Genomic DNA, 14927 nt, shown 5'->3' on the forward strand with positions numbered 1-14927 from the left:
GCTATGAGCCTGCTTCTTCCTCTCCCACTCCCCCTGCTTGTGTTCCCTCTCTCGCTGGCTGTCTCTATCTCTGTCGAATAAATAAATAAAATCTTTATAAAAAAAAAATCAGTTGCTCAAGTGACTGAGCCACCCAGGCACCCCTTGAAATATTTTTATTCAACGTCTTCATATGCACATCTATCATCACCAGAACTACTATCGCACGTTTTAACACAGTTTTGGCAGGAGTGCTTCCTAGTGGGGATTTAAACATTTAGGTTGAACTCATTTAGCGAACATAGAATGCCACCCGCTATAAGCATTTATCAGAAAATATCATATCTAGGGGCGCCTGGGTGGCTCAGTCGTTAAGCGTCTGCCTTCAGCTCAGGATGTGATCCCAGAGTCCTGGGATCGAGCCCCACATCAGGCTCCTCTGCTATGAGCCTGCTTCTTCCTCTCCCACTCCCCCTGCTTGTGTTCCCTTTCTCGCTGGCTGTCTCTATCCTGTCGAATAAATAAATAAAATCTTTAAAAAAAAAAAAAAGAAAATATCCTATCTAGTACTCAACTCTACAGATGTTTTGCAGTCCTATCACTACTGAAAAGTGAGAAAAAGAAATGGCAGAAAGGAGACTCAAGATAATTCTGAAAGCTCAAAACGTGAAAGTAGCATAATGAATGAGAAAAAAGAAGTGAAGAAGGGAACACTTGTGGGGATAGAAACAGGGAGCAGAATTCTGGAATTGTTGTTTGACTTGGCCATGGGCTGGTGGAAGCTGGTGGAAGAAATCATGCTGCATACATAAAGCTCCTTTGTTTGAAAGTCAAACATCTTTCCTTCTCTTTGATTTTCACGCATTTCTCATCGGCATCTACTTTACTCCTATGAATCTTTGCTACACTGGAATTATTATAGATTTAAATAATATCTAATTTTAATGGAACACTACTCCTTTACAGGAGTAGCTGACCTTAAAGCATTTGTAAGAACTCAAATGGGATGATGGTCCATTAGGTTGAAATCCTAGAGGTAAAACAAAGACAGACAGCTCACAGACATATAAAAACTGTAATATTTCCTTGCATCCAAAGCAAATATGGGATTTCAGAAGGAAATAATCACTTCTATTAAATGCTCCTGAAAGCCTAAGAAACATCATCAGGGAAGCATTAAACTGAGAACTTCTTGAAGGAGACCACATGGTATTCATTTGAGTATTCCATAGTATCCAGCAGCGAACAGGCCCTCAGTAAAATGTTGAGGATGAAGAATGAATTTTTTGCATTATTAAAGACAACAGGCTCCAAATGGAGTCACTTATGCTAAGCTCCATGTCACCAAAGTGAGACTTAACTTATGATTTTGGCTCTCCCAGAAATGGAATCTTAAACCAGTTCGTCAGAATTCGCCTGAGCAGCATTAGTTAGGTAATGTGCCTGACAGACCCCTACCAACCCTCCTAGAGAAAGTAACATTGCAATAACCAATCTGCTTTTGTGCTGGTAGAGTAGAAAACTTTTCCCTCCTTACCTTCTAGGTTTTTGGCTAGTCCAATAATCAAATTGACATAAGACAGATTAAGGGGGGGGGACACCCAGATTTAACGATATACTTATGGGAGCCTCACAAAGACAGGAAGGCTGAGAGGCAGTCAGGCAGTTAAGGCTAAGGAGAAGGGGGTAGGATCTGTGTCTGCAAAGGGGAGGAAGACAATTCACCGGAATATGAGCAAATGTTTGGTAAACAATCATTTGCCATGCCAGGTAGTTAAGTCTTTCTGATATGAAAAGTCATCTCTGGTAATAGCTCTTTTCCCAGGACAGGCCCCTGTGTAAATTCTTGTAGGCAGTTAAGGAGGGGTAAAGAGCTTTTCCCAAGTCTGCTGGGTCTCAATTGCCTTCAACTCAAAACAATCCCCCTGCCCAAGTGGTGCATTTTGGGACAGCATATTCAGCTCCCCATTGCCTGAGTACAACTTCCTTGTTCTTGCTCCCCTCTGGCTATAAAATCTCTTATCTCCTACAGCTCTTTGGAGCTTTCTATCCGCTAGATTGGATGCTGCCCAATTAACGAATTGCTGAATAAAACTGATAAAAGATATAAAATTTACTCAGGTGAATTTTGTTCTTTCACAGCATTTTACAGACACTGTTATTATCAAGTGAAGGGTAGCAGAATATTCCACCCCAATATATACATCTTTGGCACACCAACTATTTTGAGAAACTGCAGAACAGGAACTCTAAAAACAGAGTAGAAGTCACCCTTTGGTAAGGAAGACACACATTTATAAAGGAAATTTACATTAGAAAAGGGGTCCCACCAGAGAGAGTCCAGCAGATAACTTTTTCACAGGAGAGACTTATCTGTGTGACAGTGTAACCTTTGTGTAACATTTATTTCCTCTCACCTTTTCCGAATTACCTCCTCCCCCTCTTGGCCCCTTTTCTCTTCAAAGTCCTAGACTTCTATCCTTTTCCTTAGCTCAGAATGGTATAGAAACCTCATCTTTTGGCTCTCTTTTGAGTCTCAAATCTTTGTGGGGCCACCGTACTTACTACATACGTATTTTTTTTTTCCTCCTGTCTTTTTATTATGGGGAGCAAGGGGAGTAGGTCTCAGCTAAGAACCTAGAAGCATACAGGGGAAATTATTTTTCCTCTCCTACATGAGACTTGTTTTCTTCTTTTCATTTTGTATTTATCTCAAGACTTAAATTCATCAGTCCCAAAGACAGTATTTATGATCGTCCTTTGTCAATAGATTTTATGTCTGCTCAATAGTTTTATAGAGAGTTGAGTTTCCTAATTGATTTAATTACACTTTTACATGCTAAGTTTTCCATTTGCGTATTTCTTCCAGGTTTATCTAAGCAGAACAAAATGAAATTAGATGTAATGAGTTATTAAATCCCCAACTTGATCTCCAAAGATTTTTGAATTTCTCGTTTATTGCACAAAATCAATATAATTTCACTTGTATAAAAGTCTTTTCCCACTGATATCGAATTCCAATGTGAAAGCTAACAACACTTATGATTACTTTGAATTTAATACATTTATTTCCAGGATGAAACATATGCCTGTATCTTGGATTAATGACCCAAATTTAATAACCATATTGCTACATTTAAATGTTGAGGTGTTTTATCATAGCCAACATATCCTGATAGGCATGTATTTGCTGATAAAAGAACAATAAATTTGAATGGCTTAGCATTAATTTCAAAATCATTCTTCCATACTTGCATCCTCACACCATAAATGTCAAAACAGAAACTACCCATGTTAATGTCAACACTACTGGGACCTATACCAACAAAAGTGCTGCAAGAATAACATGACAATTCCAAGTACCACGGAATTTAATGATGCTATCATGCATAAACAATGAAGATTTATTTAAGTGTCTGAACCTTCTTCTTCAGTTCACAGTTAATATTTCATTAGATATTAAAGCATTACTTTCTTCTGGTAAATAAAAATTATAATTAAAGCCTTCTAAAAGAAGATATAAACACAACTTTCTAAAATAAAAATGGCATTAGAATGTTTGCCTTATTGAATTAAAGCATTTATTTTAATAAATCAATCATCAAGGATCAAGAGAAGGCACAGTAAAATTAAAACAAAAGTCATGTGATTTCTATTTTAAAATTATAAAAACTGGGATGCCTGTGTGGCTCAGTTGGTCAAGCGACTGCCTTCGGCTCAGGTCATGATTCTGCGGAGAGTCTGCTTCTCCCTCTCACCCGCCCCCATCTCGTGCTCCTCTCTCATTCTCTCTCAAATAAATAAATAAAATCTTTAAAAAAATAAAATAATAACTTTTTAGAAGTTCCTATTTTATCTAATAAAGACACACTTGATAAATATTGATTTTCTGGCCATTTTATATCAATAAAACTTTTCTAATAGAGCAACAGACTTTTAAAATATTCTATTTCAGTGATAATGATATCACAAAAATCAGTTTTTAGTATGTCACTAATGGCTACCATATTGAAGAAACTTAGGGAAGCATTTTAGCATATGAAAGCCATAGATCACAGTTTATTGCATTTAAATTCATCATCATCTATTGTGTGTCATGTCATACATACTCTATTATTTCTAATTCTATTATCAACAAATTTTGGAAATTATCATCTTCAACTTACAGATATTGAAATTGAAGCTGAAACAGATTAACTCGTGAGAAGTCACGGAAGTACAGAAGAGCTAGAATTTAAGCCTGCCATCTACCTAATTCAAAACCATGCTCTTTTACCAAAATTCAGTGAATTCTTCCAGAATCACTCTTAGACTACTTCAAAACATTTTCATTCTTAAATGTAATTCCCTTAAATAAGATACTATAATGGTTATGCATAAGTAAGAAGGGTATAAGGTTTTTAAAGATAAAAGAATGAAATCACAAATGGAATTAAATTTAATTATAAAGGGAAGTGAGTTGGTTTCCTAAGTGTATTTATTTTTGTGAATGAAAATTCTATTTAAAAACCAATGGTATTGGGGCGCCTGGGTGGCTCAGTTGGTTAAGTGTCTGCCTTCAGCTCAGGTCATGATCCCGAGGTCCTGAGATCAAGCCCGACATGGGGCTACCTGCTCAGCGGGGAGTCTGCTTCTCCCTCTCCCTCTGCCCCTCCCCCCATCACGCTTTCTTTCTCTCAAATAAATAATCTTTTTAAAAAATCAATAGTATTAGAAAATAAGAGTTATAATAGTTTTATATTACGTGATATCTTACATTACAGTTTCAAAGCAGGATACATACTGTTTTTGTTCTGCTGCTGTTTTAGTTTTACATTATGGAAATTATCAATCAAAAAAGTTTATATTTTCCAGTGAAAGTTAACTACATCATAAAAATGGTTATTGGTTATAAATAAGTGAAATTATATCAAAGGATATTAGGCACTGTGTTAATCTGCTCGGTCTGTCATAACAGAATACCACAGGCTGGATATACAATAGAAATTTACTTCCTCACAGTTGTGGAGACAAGAAGCCCAAGAACAAGATGGTGGAAAATTTGGTTGCTTGTGAGCCCTCTCTTCCCGGCATGCAGACAGCTTAGGGTCCCATCTTTATGATATCATTAACCATAATTACTAAAGGTCTTATCTCCAAATACAGTTGCACTGGGGGTTAGGGCTTCAACATATTAACTGGAGGCAGACCCAGTTCATTCCATAATTGGACAGAAATGACAAGAAACATTAAGCATATTATTTCAAATACAAGGATAAAAAATTTATTACAAAATATAATACCTGTTTCCAAAATAGCTTTTACAACACGTATGACATTGTTATGGGCTGAATTGTGTCCCCTCGAAAGTCTCATGTTGAAACCCTAACACTTGGTACTTCAGAATGTGACTATATTTGGAGTTAAGGCCTTTAAAGAGGGAATTAAAATAAAATAAGGCAATTAGGATGGGACCTAATCCAAACTAACCGGTGTCCTTAATGAAGATGAAATTTGGACACGCAAAGAGACACCAGGAGTGTGTGTACACAGAGGAAGACCATGTGAGGACACAGAGAGAAGGTGGCTGTCTGCAAGCCAAGCAGAGAGGCCTCAGAAGTGACCCAAGCTGCCAAAACCTTGATCTTGCACTTCCAGCCCCCAGAACTGTAAGAAAATAAATTTCTATTCTTTAAGTCTTCCAGTCTGTTATAGTAGCCAGAGCAAATTAATATGGGTATGAGGGAATAAATGCCTTAATCATTAGTTATTTTTATGAATTTATAATTTCAAATTATGAATAAAGTTCAATGTATAACTTTCATAGAATATACTCCACCTTTTCCCAACTTGATCCTTTCTCACTGGTTACACCTTCTCTCCTGGAATACAGATGCTTTACCTTTCCTTCTCTCATCCCTAATTTTTCATATTTCACAACACTTTTTCTATTCCTATACGACTATCCTGAGACCCAATTTCAAAGTTTTATTCCTTTCACCACACAGGTCAGAAAGCAAAGCTCTTTGAAAGACAATGTTAATAAATAAATATGTAATGAACATTGGCCCCATTCTGTGTTATCAAGGATCCTGGGTATTAGAGATGCCAGATGAGTGAGATGTGCCTCCTGCCCTCAACATGCACACAAATTAGGGGGGGCACACTGACTCATGAATAAGTCAGTGCTATTGAAAAATAATTTACAAAGTTACACATAGCTGCACTGTTTTCCTTAACTGATATAATCTTTCTCATTCTCTCAACCAGCTTGGGTACAAAGGAATAGGGAGAAAACATAGACTTGAATGTTCACATATTTTAGAGTCCTCTAACTTCAACAGTCTCCTTACAATTATTTTGTTTTTTGGGATAAGCAATCAAAAGTTCAGATCTCTCCATCCCCCCCACATGATGGCATCTGGGAAGAGGCAGATTTATTCTGTAGTAAATAAAGCTTCAACTTCAGATTTTGTCAATTTCATGAGTCTCTTCTAATGCCATGTTTCTAGAGTTTGTATTTTTAATTTGATATTATTTTATAAAGGAGGGATGTCCAAATTGTGTAAGGCCTCTCAGAACATGGATCATCCCTGCATTTAAGTTTATATGAAGCAGGTGAGAGGGACTCTTGTACCTCTACAAGCAAGTCTGTAATTACTTTTCTGGATTCTCAGTCTCTTTGGCAATGCCCCCTATCACTGCCTGGAGTCTAGTTGCCATGTGGGCAATTGCTGCTGAGGCCTGACATGAGGATCTTGCATTTCTCCTCTTACCTGATCGAGGACCAAGAGGTCCCTCCTAACAGACTCAGCCACATTCCAGTCGTCATATATTTGTCATTCATACTATGGCTTCAGAGCCAGCCAACTCCTACCCTTCTGCCTCTTCAGTGGCAGCCCTCTCATTTAATCCACCTCTATAACAGGCTGTCTGGGTCTTAACTCAGTCCCCTCATGGACTTAGAAACTTCTAGATCCCTTACAAGTCACAAAAAACTCAAGCCAGTTTTCACCATTCACATAGTAGAGCCTAAGAAATGAAGATAGAATAATTTGTATAAATTTTTTAAAGTTTTTATTTAAATTCCAGTTAGTTAACATACGGTGTAATAATAGTGTCAGATTTACGAGATAGTGATTCAAAACTTCCATACAACACCTGGAGATCATTGCGACAAGTGCACTCCTTAACCCCCATCACCTATATAACCCACCCCCCAACCAAAACCATGCAGATTGTCTTTTAGGCTTCTTGTTTCCTTCTCTGTGCAGAAGCTTTCTATTTTGATGTAGTCCCAACAGTTTATTTTAGGAATGATTCCTTAATTTCTTTTTTTGCTGCTTCATTATGAGTATATAGAAATGCAACAGATTTCTGTATGTTGATTTTGCATCCTGCAACTTTACCGAATTTGTGTATCAGTTCTAACAGTTTTGTGGTGGAGTCTTTCGGGTTTTCTATATAAAGCATCTTGTCATCTGCAAATAGTTAAAATTCTACTTTTTCCTTGCCAATTTGGAAGCTTTTTATTTCTTTTTGTTGTCTGATTACTGTGACTACGACTTCCAGTAGTATGCTGAATAGAAGTAGTTAAGACTGGACATTCCTGTCTTGTTCTGACTGTAGAGGAAAAGCTCTCAGTTTTTCCTCATTTAGGATGATGTTAGCTGCGGTTTTTTCATATATGGCCTTTATTATGTTGAGGTATATTGCTTCTAAACCTACTTTGTTGAGGGTTTTTTTTAAATCATGAATGGATGTTGTACTTTGTCAAATGCTTTTTCAGCATCTATCAAAAGGATCATATAGTTCTTTTACTTTCTCTTATTGATGTGATGTACCACACTGATGATTAGCAAATATTGAACCACCCTTGCAACCCAGGAATAAATCCTACTTGACTGTGGTGAATGATTTTTAAATTTTTGTTGTGTTTGGTTTGCCAGTGTTTTATTGAGGATTTTTGCGTATATGTTCATCAGAGATACTGGCCTGTGCTCTTTTTTTGTGGTGTCTTTATCTAGTTTTGGTATCAGGGTAATGCTGGTCTCAAGAAATGAATTTGGAAGTTTTTCCTCCATTTCTATTTTTTAGTATAGTTAGTGAATAGGTATTAACTCTTCTTTAAGTGGTAGAATTCACTTGTGAAGCCCTTTAATTCTGGACTTTTGTTTCTTGGGAGTTTTTTGATCACTGATTCAATTTCTTTGCTTGTTATCAGTCTGTTCAAATTTTCTATTTCTCCCTGATTCAGTTTTGGTGATTTATAGGTTTCTAGGAATTTATCCCTATCTTCTAGGTTGTGCAATTTGTTGGCATATAGTTTTTCATAATATTCTCTTATGATTATTTGTATTTTTGTGGTGTTGGCTGTAATTTCTTCTCTCTCATTGGTGAGTTTATTTATTTGGGTCCTTATTTTCTTTTCGATAACTCTGGCTACAGGTTTATCACTTTTATTAATTTTTTCAAAGAACCAACTCCTGGTTTCATTCACATGTTCTATTGTTCTTTTAGTTTCTATATCATCTATTTCTGTTCTAATTATTATTTTCTCCCTTCTGCTGTCCGTAGGCTTCATTTGTTGTTTTGTTTTGTTTTGTTTTTAGTTCCATTAGGCATAAAGTTAAGTTGTTTATTTCAGATTTTTCTTGCTTCTTGAGGTAGGCCTGTATTGCTATATATTTCCTTTTCAGGACCTCTTTTGTTGCATCCCAAAGGTTTTAGACCATTGTGTTTTCATTTTCATTTGTTTCCATGTATTTTTTAATCTCTTTGTTGATTTCCTTGTTGACCCATTCATTGTTTACTAGCAAGTTATTTAACTTCCATGTATTAGTTGTCTTCCCAGATTTTTTCTTGTGGTTGCCTTCTAGTTTCATAGTGTCGTGGTCTGAAAAGGTACATGGTATGACTTCAACTTCTTGCATTTGTTGAGGTTTCTTTTGTGGCCTACTATGTGATGTATTCTGGAGAATCTTCCATGTGCACATGAAAAGAATATGTATTTTGCTGTTTCAGGTTGGAATGTTCTGAATACATCTGAAAAGTCCATCTGGCCCAATGTGTCATTCAAAGCCATTGTTTTCTTGTTGATTTTCTGTTTAGATGATTTGTCCATTGATTAAGTGGGGTGTTAACATCCCGACTATTATTGTATTATTACTGACTAGTTCCTTAATATTTGTTATTAACTATTTTATGTATTTGTGTGCTCCCAAGTTGGGTGCATAAATATTTGCAATTGTTATATCTTCTTGTTGGGTTGTCCCCTTTCTTATTATGTAGTGCCCTTCTTTGTCTCATGTTACAGTCTTTGTTCCAAAGTCCAGTTTGTCCAATGTAGGTATTGCTTATCTGGCTTTCTTTTGACATCCACATGCATGTAAATATTTCTCCATCCTTTCACTGTCAATCTACAGGTGACTTTAGGTCTAAAATGAGTCTCCTGTAGGCAGCATATAGATGGGTTTTGGGTTTTTTTCATCCATTCTGACACCCTATGTCTTTTGATTGGAGCCTTTAGTCAACTTACGTTCAAAGTAATTATTGATAAGTATGCATTACCACTTTATTACTTATTTTGTGGCTGTTGCTGGAGATTTTCTCTGACCTCTTGTCTTTCTCTTTTTCATGTCTGCTTATTTAGTGATATATCTCGATTTCTTTCTCTTTATTCTTTGCATTTTTATTAGTGGTTTTTCATATATGGTTACCATTAGGGTTGTATATAACCTCTTTGGCATATAACAGTCTACATTAAGTTGATGGTCATTTAACTTCGAACCCATTCTTTTCTCCTCTCTTCCCCATGTTTTAGATCTATGTTAATATATATATATATATATTTTTTTTTTTTTTTAAAGATTTTATTTATTTATGTGACAGAGAGACAGCCAGCGAGAGAGGGAACACAGCAGGGGGAGTGGGAGAGGAAGAAGCAGGCTCCCAGCGGAGGAGCCTGATGTGGGACTCGATCCCGGATCGCCAGGATCACGCCCTGAGCCGAAGGCAGACGCTTTAACGACTGCGCTACCCAGGCGCCCCTATGTTAATATATTTTATATTCTTTTTCTGATGAGTTCCTTGACTGATTTTTTTACAGAAATATTCATTTTTGCTGCTTTTGTGTTTCCTGCATTTGTACTGTCACCTTTGGTCTCTCCTTTCCACTCAGAGAGTCCCTTTCAATATTTCTTGCAGGGCTAGTTTAGTGGTCACAAACTCCTTTAGTTTTGTTTATCTGAGGAAATGCTCATCTCTCCTATTCTGAATGATAGCCTTGCTGGATAGAGTATTCTTGGTTTCAGGTTTTTCCCATTCAGCACTTTGAATATATCACACATGGGGCGCCTGGGTGGCACAGTGGTTAAGCATCTGTCTTCGGCTCAGGGCGTGATCCCGGCATTATGGGATCGAGCCCCACATCAGGCTCCTCTGTTGGGAGCCTGCTCTTCCTCTCCCACTCCCCCTGCTTGTGTTCCCTCTCTCGCTGGCTGTCTCTATCTCTGTCAAATAAATAAATAAAATCTTTAAAAAAAAAATGAATATATCACACCACTCTCTTCTAGCTAGCCATGTTTCTGTCGAAGAATCCCCACCTAGTCTTATGGGTTTTTTCTTGTAAATTAATGACTTCTTTTGTCTTGCTGCTTTTAAGATCTTTTTCATTATCATTATAATTAGCAAATTTAATTATGCCTTGGTGTTGGCCTGCTTTTGTTGATTTTGTTGGGGGTTCTCTGTGCCTCCTGGATTGGGCTGTCTTCTCCAGATTAGGGACGTTTTCAGCTATTATTTCTTCAAATAAATTTTCTGTCTCCTTTTTTCTCTTCTTCTTCTGGGACTTCTATAACACAAATGTTATTATGATTGATAGAGTCAATGAGTTCCCTGAATTTATTCTTGTTTTGCATAATTCTTCCTTCTCTCTTTTGTTCAGCTTCCTTGTTTTCCATTTCTTTGTCTTCCAGGTCATTAATTCATTCCTCTGCCTCTTCCAACCTGGTGTTTATTGCATCAATCAGGTTTCTAATCTCATTTATCGCACTCTTCATCTCTGATTGTTTCTTTTTAAATTCTTTTATCTCCATGGTAAGGGTCTCCCTGATGTCTTCTATTTTTTTCTCAAGTATAGTGAATATCCTTATGATCATTGCTTTAAATTCTCCATTAGGCATGATACTTATCTCTGTTTCACTTAGATCTCTCTCTGTGACGTCATCTTTTTCTTTCATTTGGGATAAATTCCTCTGTCTTCTCATTTTGTCTAAGTCTCTGCCTGCTTCTTTTATTAGAAAAGCCAGTTATTTCTCCTAGTCCTAAAAGTAATAGCCTTATGAAGAAAAGGTCACATAGCGCCCAGGGCTTGGCTCTTCAGGGAGTGTCTCTGGTGTGTGTTGCATGTGTGTGCCGCTGTGTCCTGGCCACTTTATCCTTCAGGCCAGTCATCTGCAAAGGCTTTCCTTGCCTGCTGTGGGCAGTTTTTGGTCCCAGGACTGAATGTGGCAAGTTTCAACTAGGTATGCTTCGGTCTGCTTGTGAAATGAGACCTGTCACCACCTCCACTGGAAATGAGGTCCTGCAAAATTCTCTGGTAGGGAGATGTGGTATGGACAGGGGTTTGTGCTGGTCTTTTGGGGGAAGGATCTGCCAGGCTGGAACTGATACAAGTATGACTGAGAAGGGCAGTATCACTGGAGTGCAGAGAGAGAGGCTTAGTATAAGCAAGTTAGACAGCCAGTATCATTGCTATGCTGCTTCCCACTGGTGGCTCTGTGTTTATGGTGAGGGGCAGGGGAGGGAAATGGCACCAGCAAGCTCCTTTGTTCCTGGAAAGGTGTCTCTGTGAATGCTGCTTCTCAGTGACATGCTGAGAAGAACAAATGATCTCCGAAGTGTGTGCTCTAGTTGTTCCTCAGCTCACTGTTTCCACACTGGATGCCCTTGGGTTGTTTGTGTGTCTTCTCTCCAAGAGCAGCACAGTGCTTTCCAGGCTGTATCACAGCAAGCCCACTAACCTTTAAAACTCCAGGGTTCAAGTTCCACTGGTTTCAAGAACTTATAAAATTCTGCCCCTCTCGTTTTGCAAGCCAATGGCTATGAGGAAACATTCTCCTTTTGTGTTTCCCTCTGTGCTGCTCTCTGTCTTGCCCTTCTAAGTGACCCTGACTCCCCCTCCCCACAGCACTCAGGATTTACTTCTCCCCTTAACCATGTCTCCAGGCGTCCTACCTTCTTCAACATGGCTTCTTCTCTCTCTTTAGTTGGGTAGTTCTGTCTGCGTTCAAGTCAATTTCTGGGGTATTTACGATGATTTGATAGTTATCTGGTTGTGTTCATGGAACAAGGTGAGTCTAGGGTACTCCTACTCTGCTGTTATACTGCTATTTCTCTGTGCCATGTCTAATTTTTAAGACCATAGTGTTGGAAGGGACTCAAAAATTCTGATCTGGAATTTTAAAAAACTTGAACACCAAATTTTACATTTGCATTCAAGCTATAAGATCCCTCCTGTTACCTTTCATCCCCACCCCTGCTAAGGTACGTGAACATCTCTGGCTAACTATGGAGTAGATTCCATACAGAAAGAAGCAATGATATAAAAACACAGTAATATATTTCAAAATATATGAACTCTATTGCATAAATAGTTACAAGTAACAAATGCTCTTTTTGTGATATAGAAGCATGGTTAGATGGAATAGTAACACTGCTTATAGATGTTCCAGTGGATAAGAATACTGCAAATATAGGCAAAAGAAGTAATATAAATTCACCAATACCCTCCTCAGACTTTTAATAAACACTACTTTTCCATTTCATGGTCACTCACCATTTAATCTCTGCAGAGAATACAGACATTATAATGACAAGTATTTTTCCTATATTTTCTGTCAACCATTTATGGAAATTTTCACCTGCTGACTACTTAAATATTAAAAGACTTAACTATGCAGACTAAAAATTCATAATATAACTTGAGATTATACTAACAGTATTCTGAGAAATAAACTTTTTGGTTTCATGCCTTTTTACTACTATGGATTTATATATTTGTCTAGGTGAGAAATCTCAAAATTAGGTCACGGACCAGAAGAAGTAAGTATCACCTGAAAGTCCTTATAAATGCAAATTAACATCATAAACTCTGTGGGTAAGGGCCAGCAACCTGATTAGCATGCTAGCACAATGATTTGGATAGATGATAAAGCTTGAGAATGAGCACCTTAGATTATCAATTTAATAGCCTATGAAATGTTTATTTTCTATTATTTATATATTACACAGTTATGTGTATAGTGGAAACTTAGTAAATATATTATAAAAAGACAAATAATATCAAAATCTATCTATCTACCTATCTACCCATCTACTTATGTATCTATCCAAGCCATAATTACATGTTTAAATTAGCACACCCATGCTCTTACTTGAGAAACTCAAGAAGTGAAGAATGTTGAAAATGAAGTTGGGTCACCCTTTCAGTATAATCCTCAGGTGAGAACTGACTTGAATTAATTCCAGGTGGCATTTTTCCACTCAAGTGGAGCATCACATCAGAAATAGTCTTATTATATCTGGAAAAGTCACTCTGTCTGTAAAATTTTTTGGATGATGAGGCTGATGAGTAGAACTGTATTTTAAACACTTCCCTATGAGAAAACAATTTTAAAATTAAAAAAAAAAACCTCAACATGTTACGTAATGAAAAAAATGTTCAATGACTAAACAAAGTTTGATTTAAAATCAAATAAGAAATTACAAAATTCACCTAATTCAGCTACCATTTGTTAGTACAAATTAGATATTTTGATAACGCTGGAGCTTTTCATTACCTTGTTTTAAACACAAAACATTATGTAATGTTGCAATTGTCAGGTCTGCAAAACTGGATTTTGATTAGAAAATGTAAATGCTTTGGAGAAATAGTACAGGGGTTAAGTCCTGGACCCATTACCTACTAGCTGGTAGAGAAATTATCCAAACTCACTGAACTCAAATTTTATACTGTTTAAATTGGAGATAATAATGCCTATAACAGCTTTGAAGATAGATGTCAAACATTCATCACACATGTTTAGACAAAAACAAATTTACACATAATTTCTCAATTATGTATTTTAGTTATTAGAAGGGCACATACTGCAAATTGGCCTTGTAAGCAGAGATTCACATTTTAAAAGATAAGTCCAGAAAGCTATTGTTCCTATATATTTCTCTGTTCTTTAAATAATACAGTACAATCTCTATTTCTGATAACTTCCCACACTGAGTTATAATGCATGCTAATTTTTAAATGGAGTAAAAAAAAAAAATATCCAACCAATTCTTGCTGTCTATAGTGTATCAATTATCTAATACTATATTATATTATCTATTTGTTTGCTAGCAATCAGAGTCAAAATGTATCACTAACTTAGACTGACAAATAAAAAGTGCCAAGGAGCCATTTTGAATGGCAGTTCTCCAGTTCGGTAGCTAATAGGTCTGTATTGCATATTATAGGACAAAGTACACTGACTTAGATAAGGGGCTGACTACCATTGCTCAAATTCTGGCTCTGCCTCTTACTGTGTGACCTTATGGAAGCTACTTGACTTGTCTGTTTCTCATGTTCGTCATTAGTATTGTATATAATAAAGCAGTATATACTGAAGGTACCAATAAAGCAAACAAATATTTCATGGAAAAAATACCTGAAAATATTTCTATAAAAAATTATGAAAAAGATAAATGATCTAAACAGAATTAAGGCATAATCAAACAACAACTAAAAAAAGGGGAAAGAGCAACAAGTTGAATACAAATAGAAACAATAAATAATATAAACAGAAACAGAGGGCCCCCACATATTATAGTTTTAAGACACAGATTTTAAAGTAATTATATGCCCTATGATTAAAATTGAGAATTTTGTCATAGAACTATAAATTATATAAAAATATAACTAAATGGGGGGGGGG

The 14927-nt window shown here is 36.6% G+C and overlaps 1 protein-coding gene across 1 annotated transcript in view; it reads right to left on the reverse strand.

Annotated features, from left to right (window-relative positions):
* CFAP47 (cilia and flagella associated protein 47) overlaps positions 1–14927 on the reverse strand; it is a 503621-nt gene that overhangs the window by 309931 nt on the left and 178763 nt on the right. Inside the window, exon 30 of the mRNA XM_040635242.1 lies at positions 13395–13616. Within this exon, the coding sequence (XP_040491176.1) occupies positions 13395–13616 (222 nt within the window). The remainder of the gene's footprint in view (positions 1–13394; positions 13617–14927) is intronic.

This window comes from Ursus maritimus, assembly GCF_017311325.1.
Source record: "Ursus maritimus isolate PB19 chromosome X unlocalized genomic scaffold, ASM1731132v1 scaffold_X1, whole genome shotgun sequence".
In the NCBI taxonomy this organism is placed as follows: domain Eukaryota; kingdom Metazoa; phylum Chordata; class Mammalia; order Carnivora; family Ursidae; genus Ursus; species Ursus maritimus.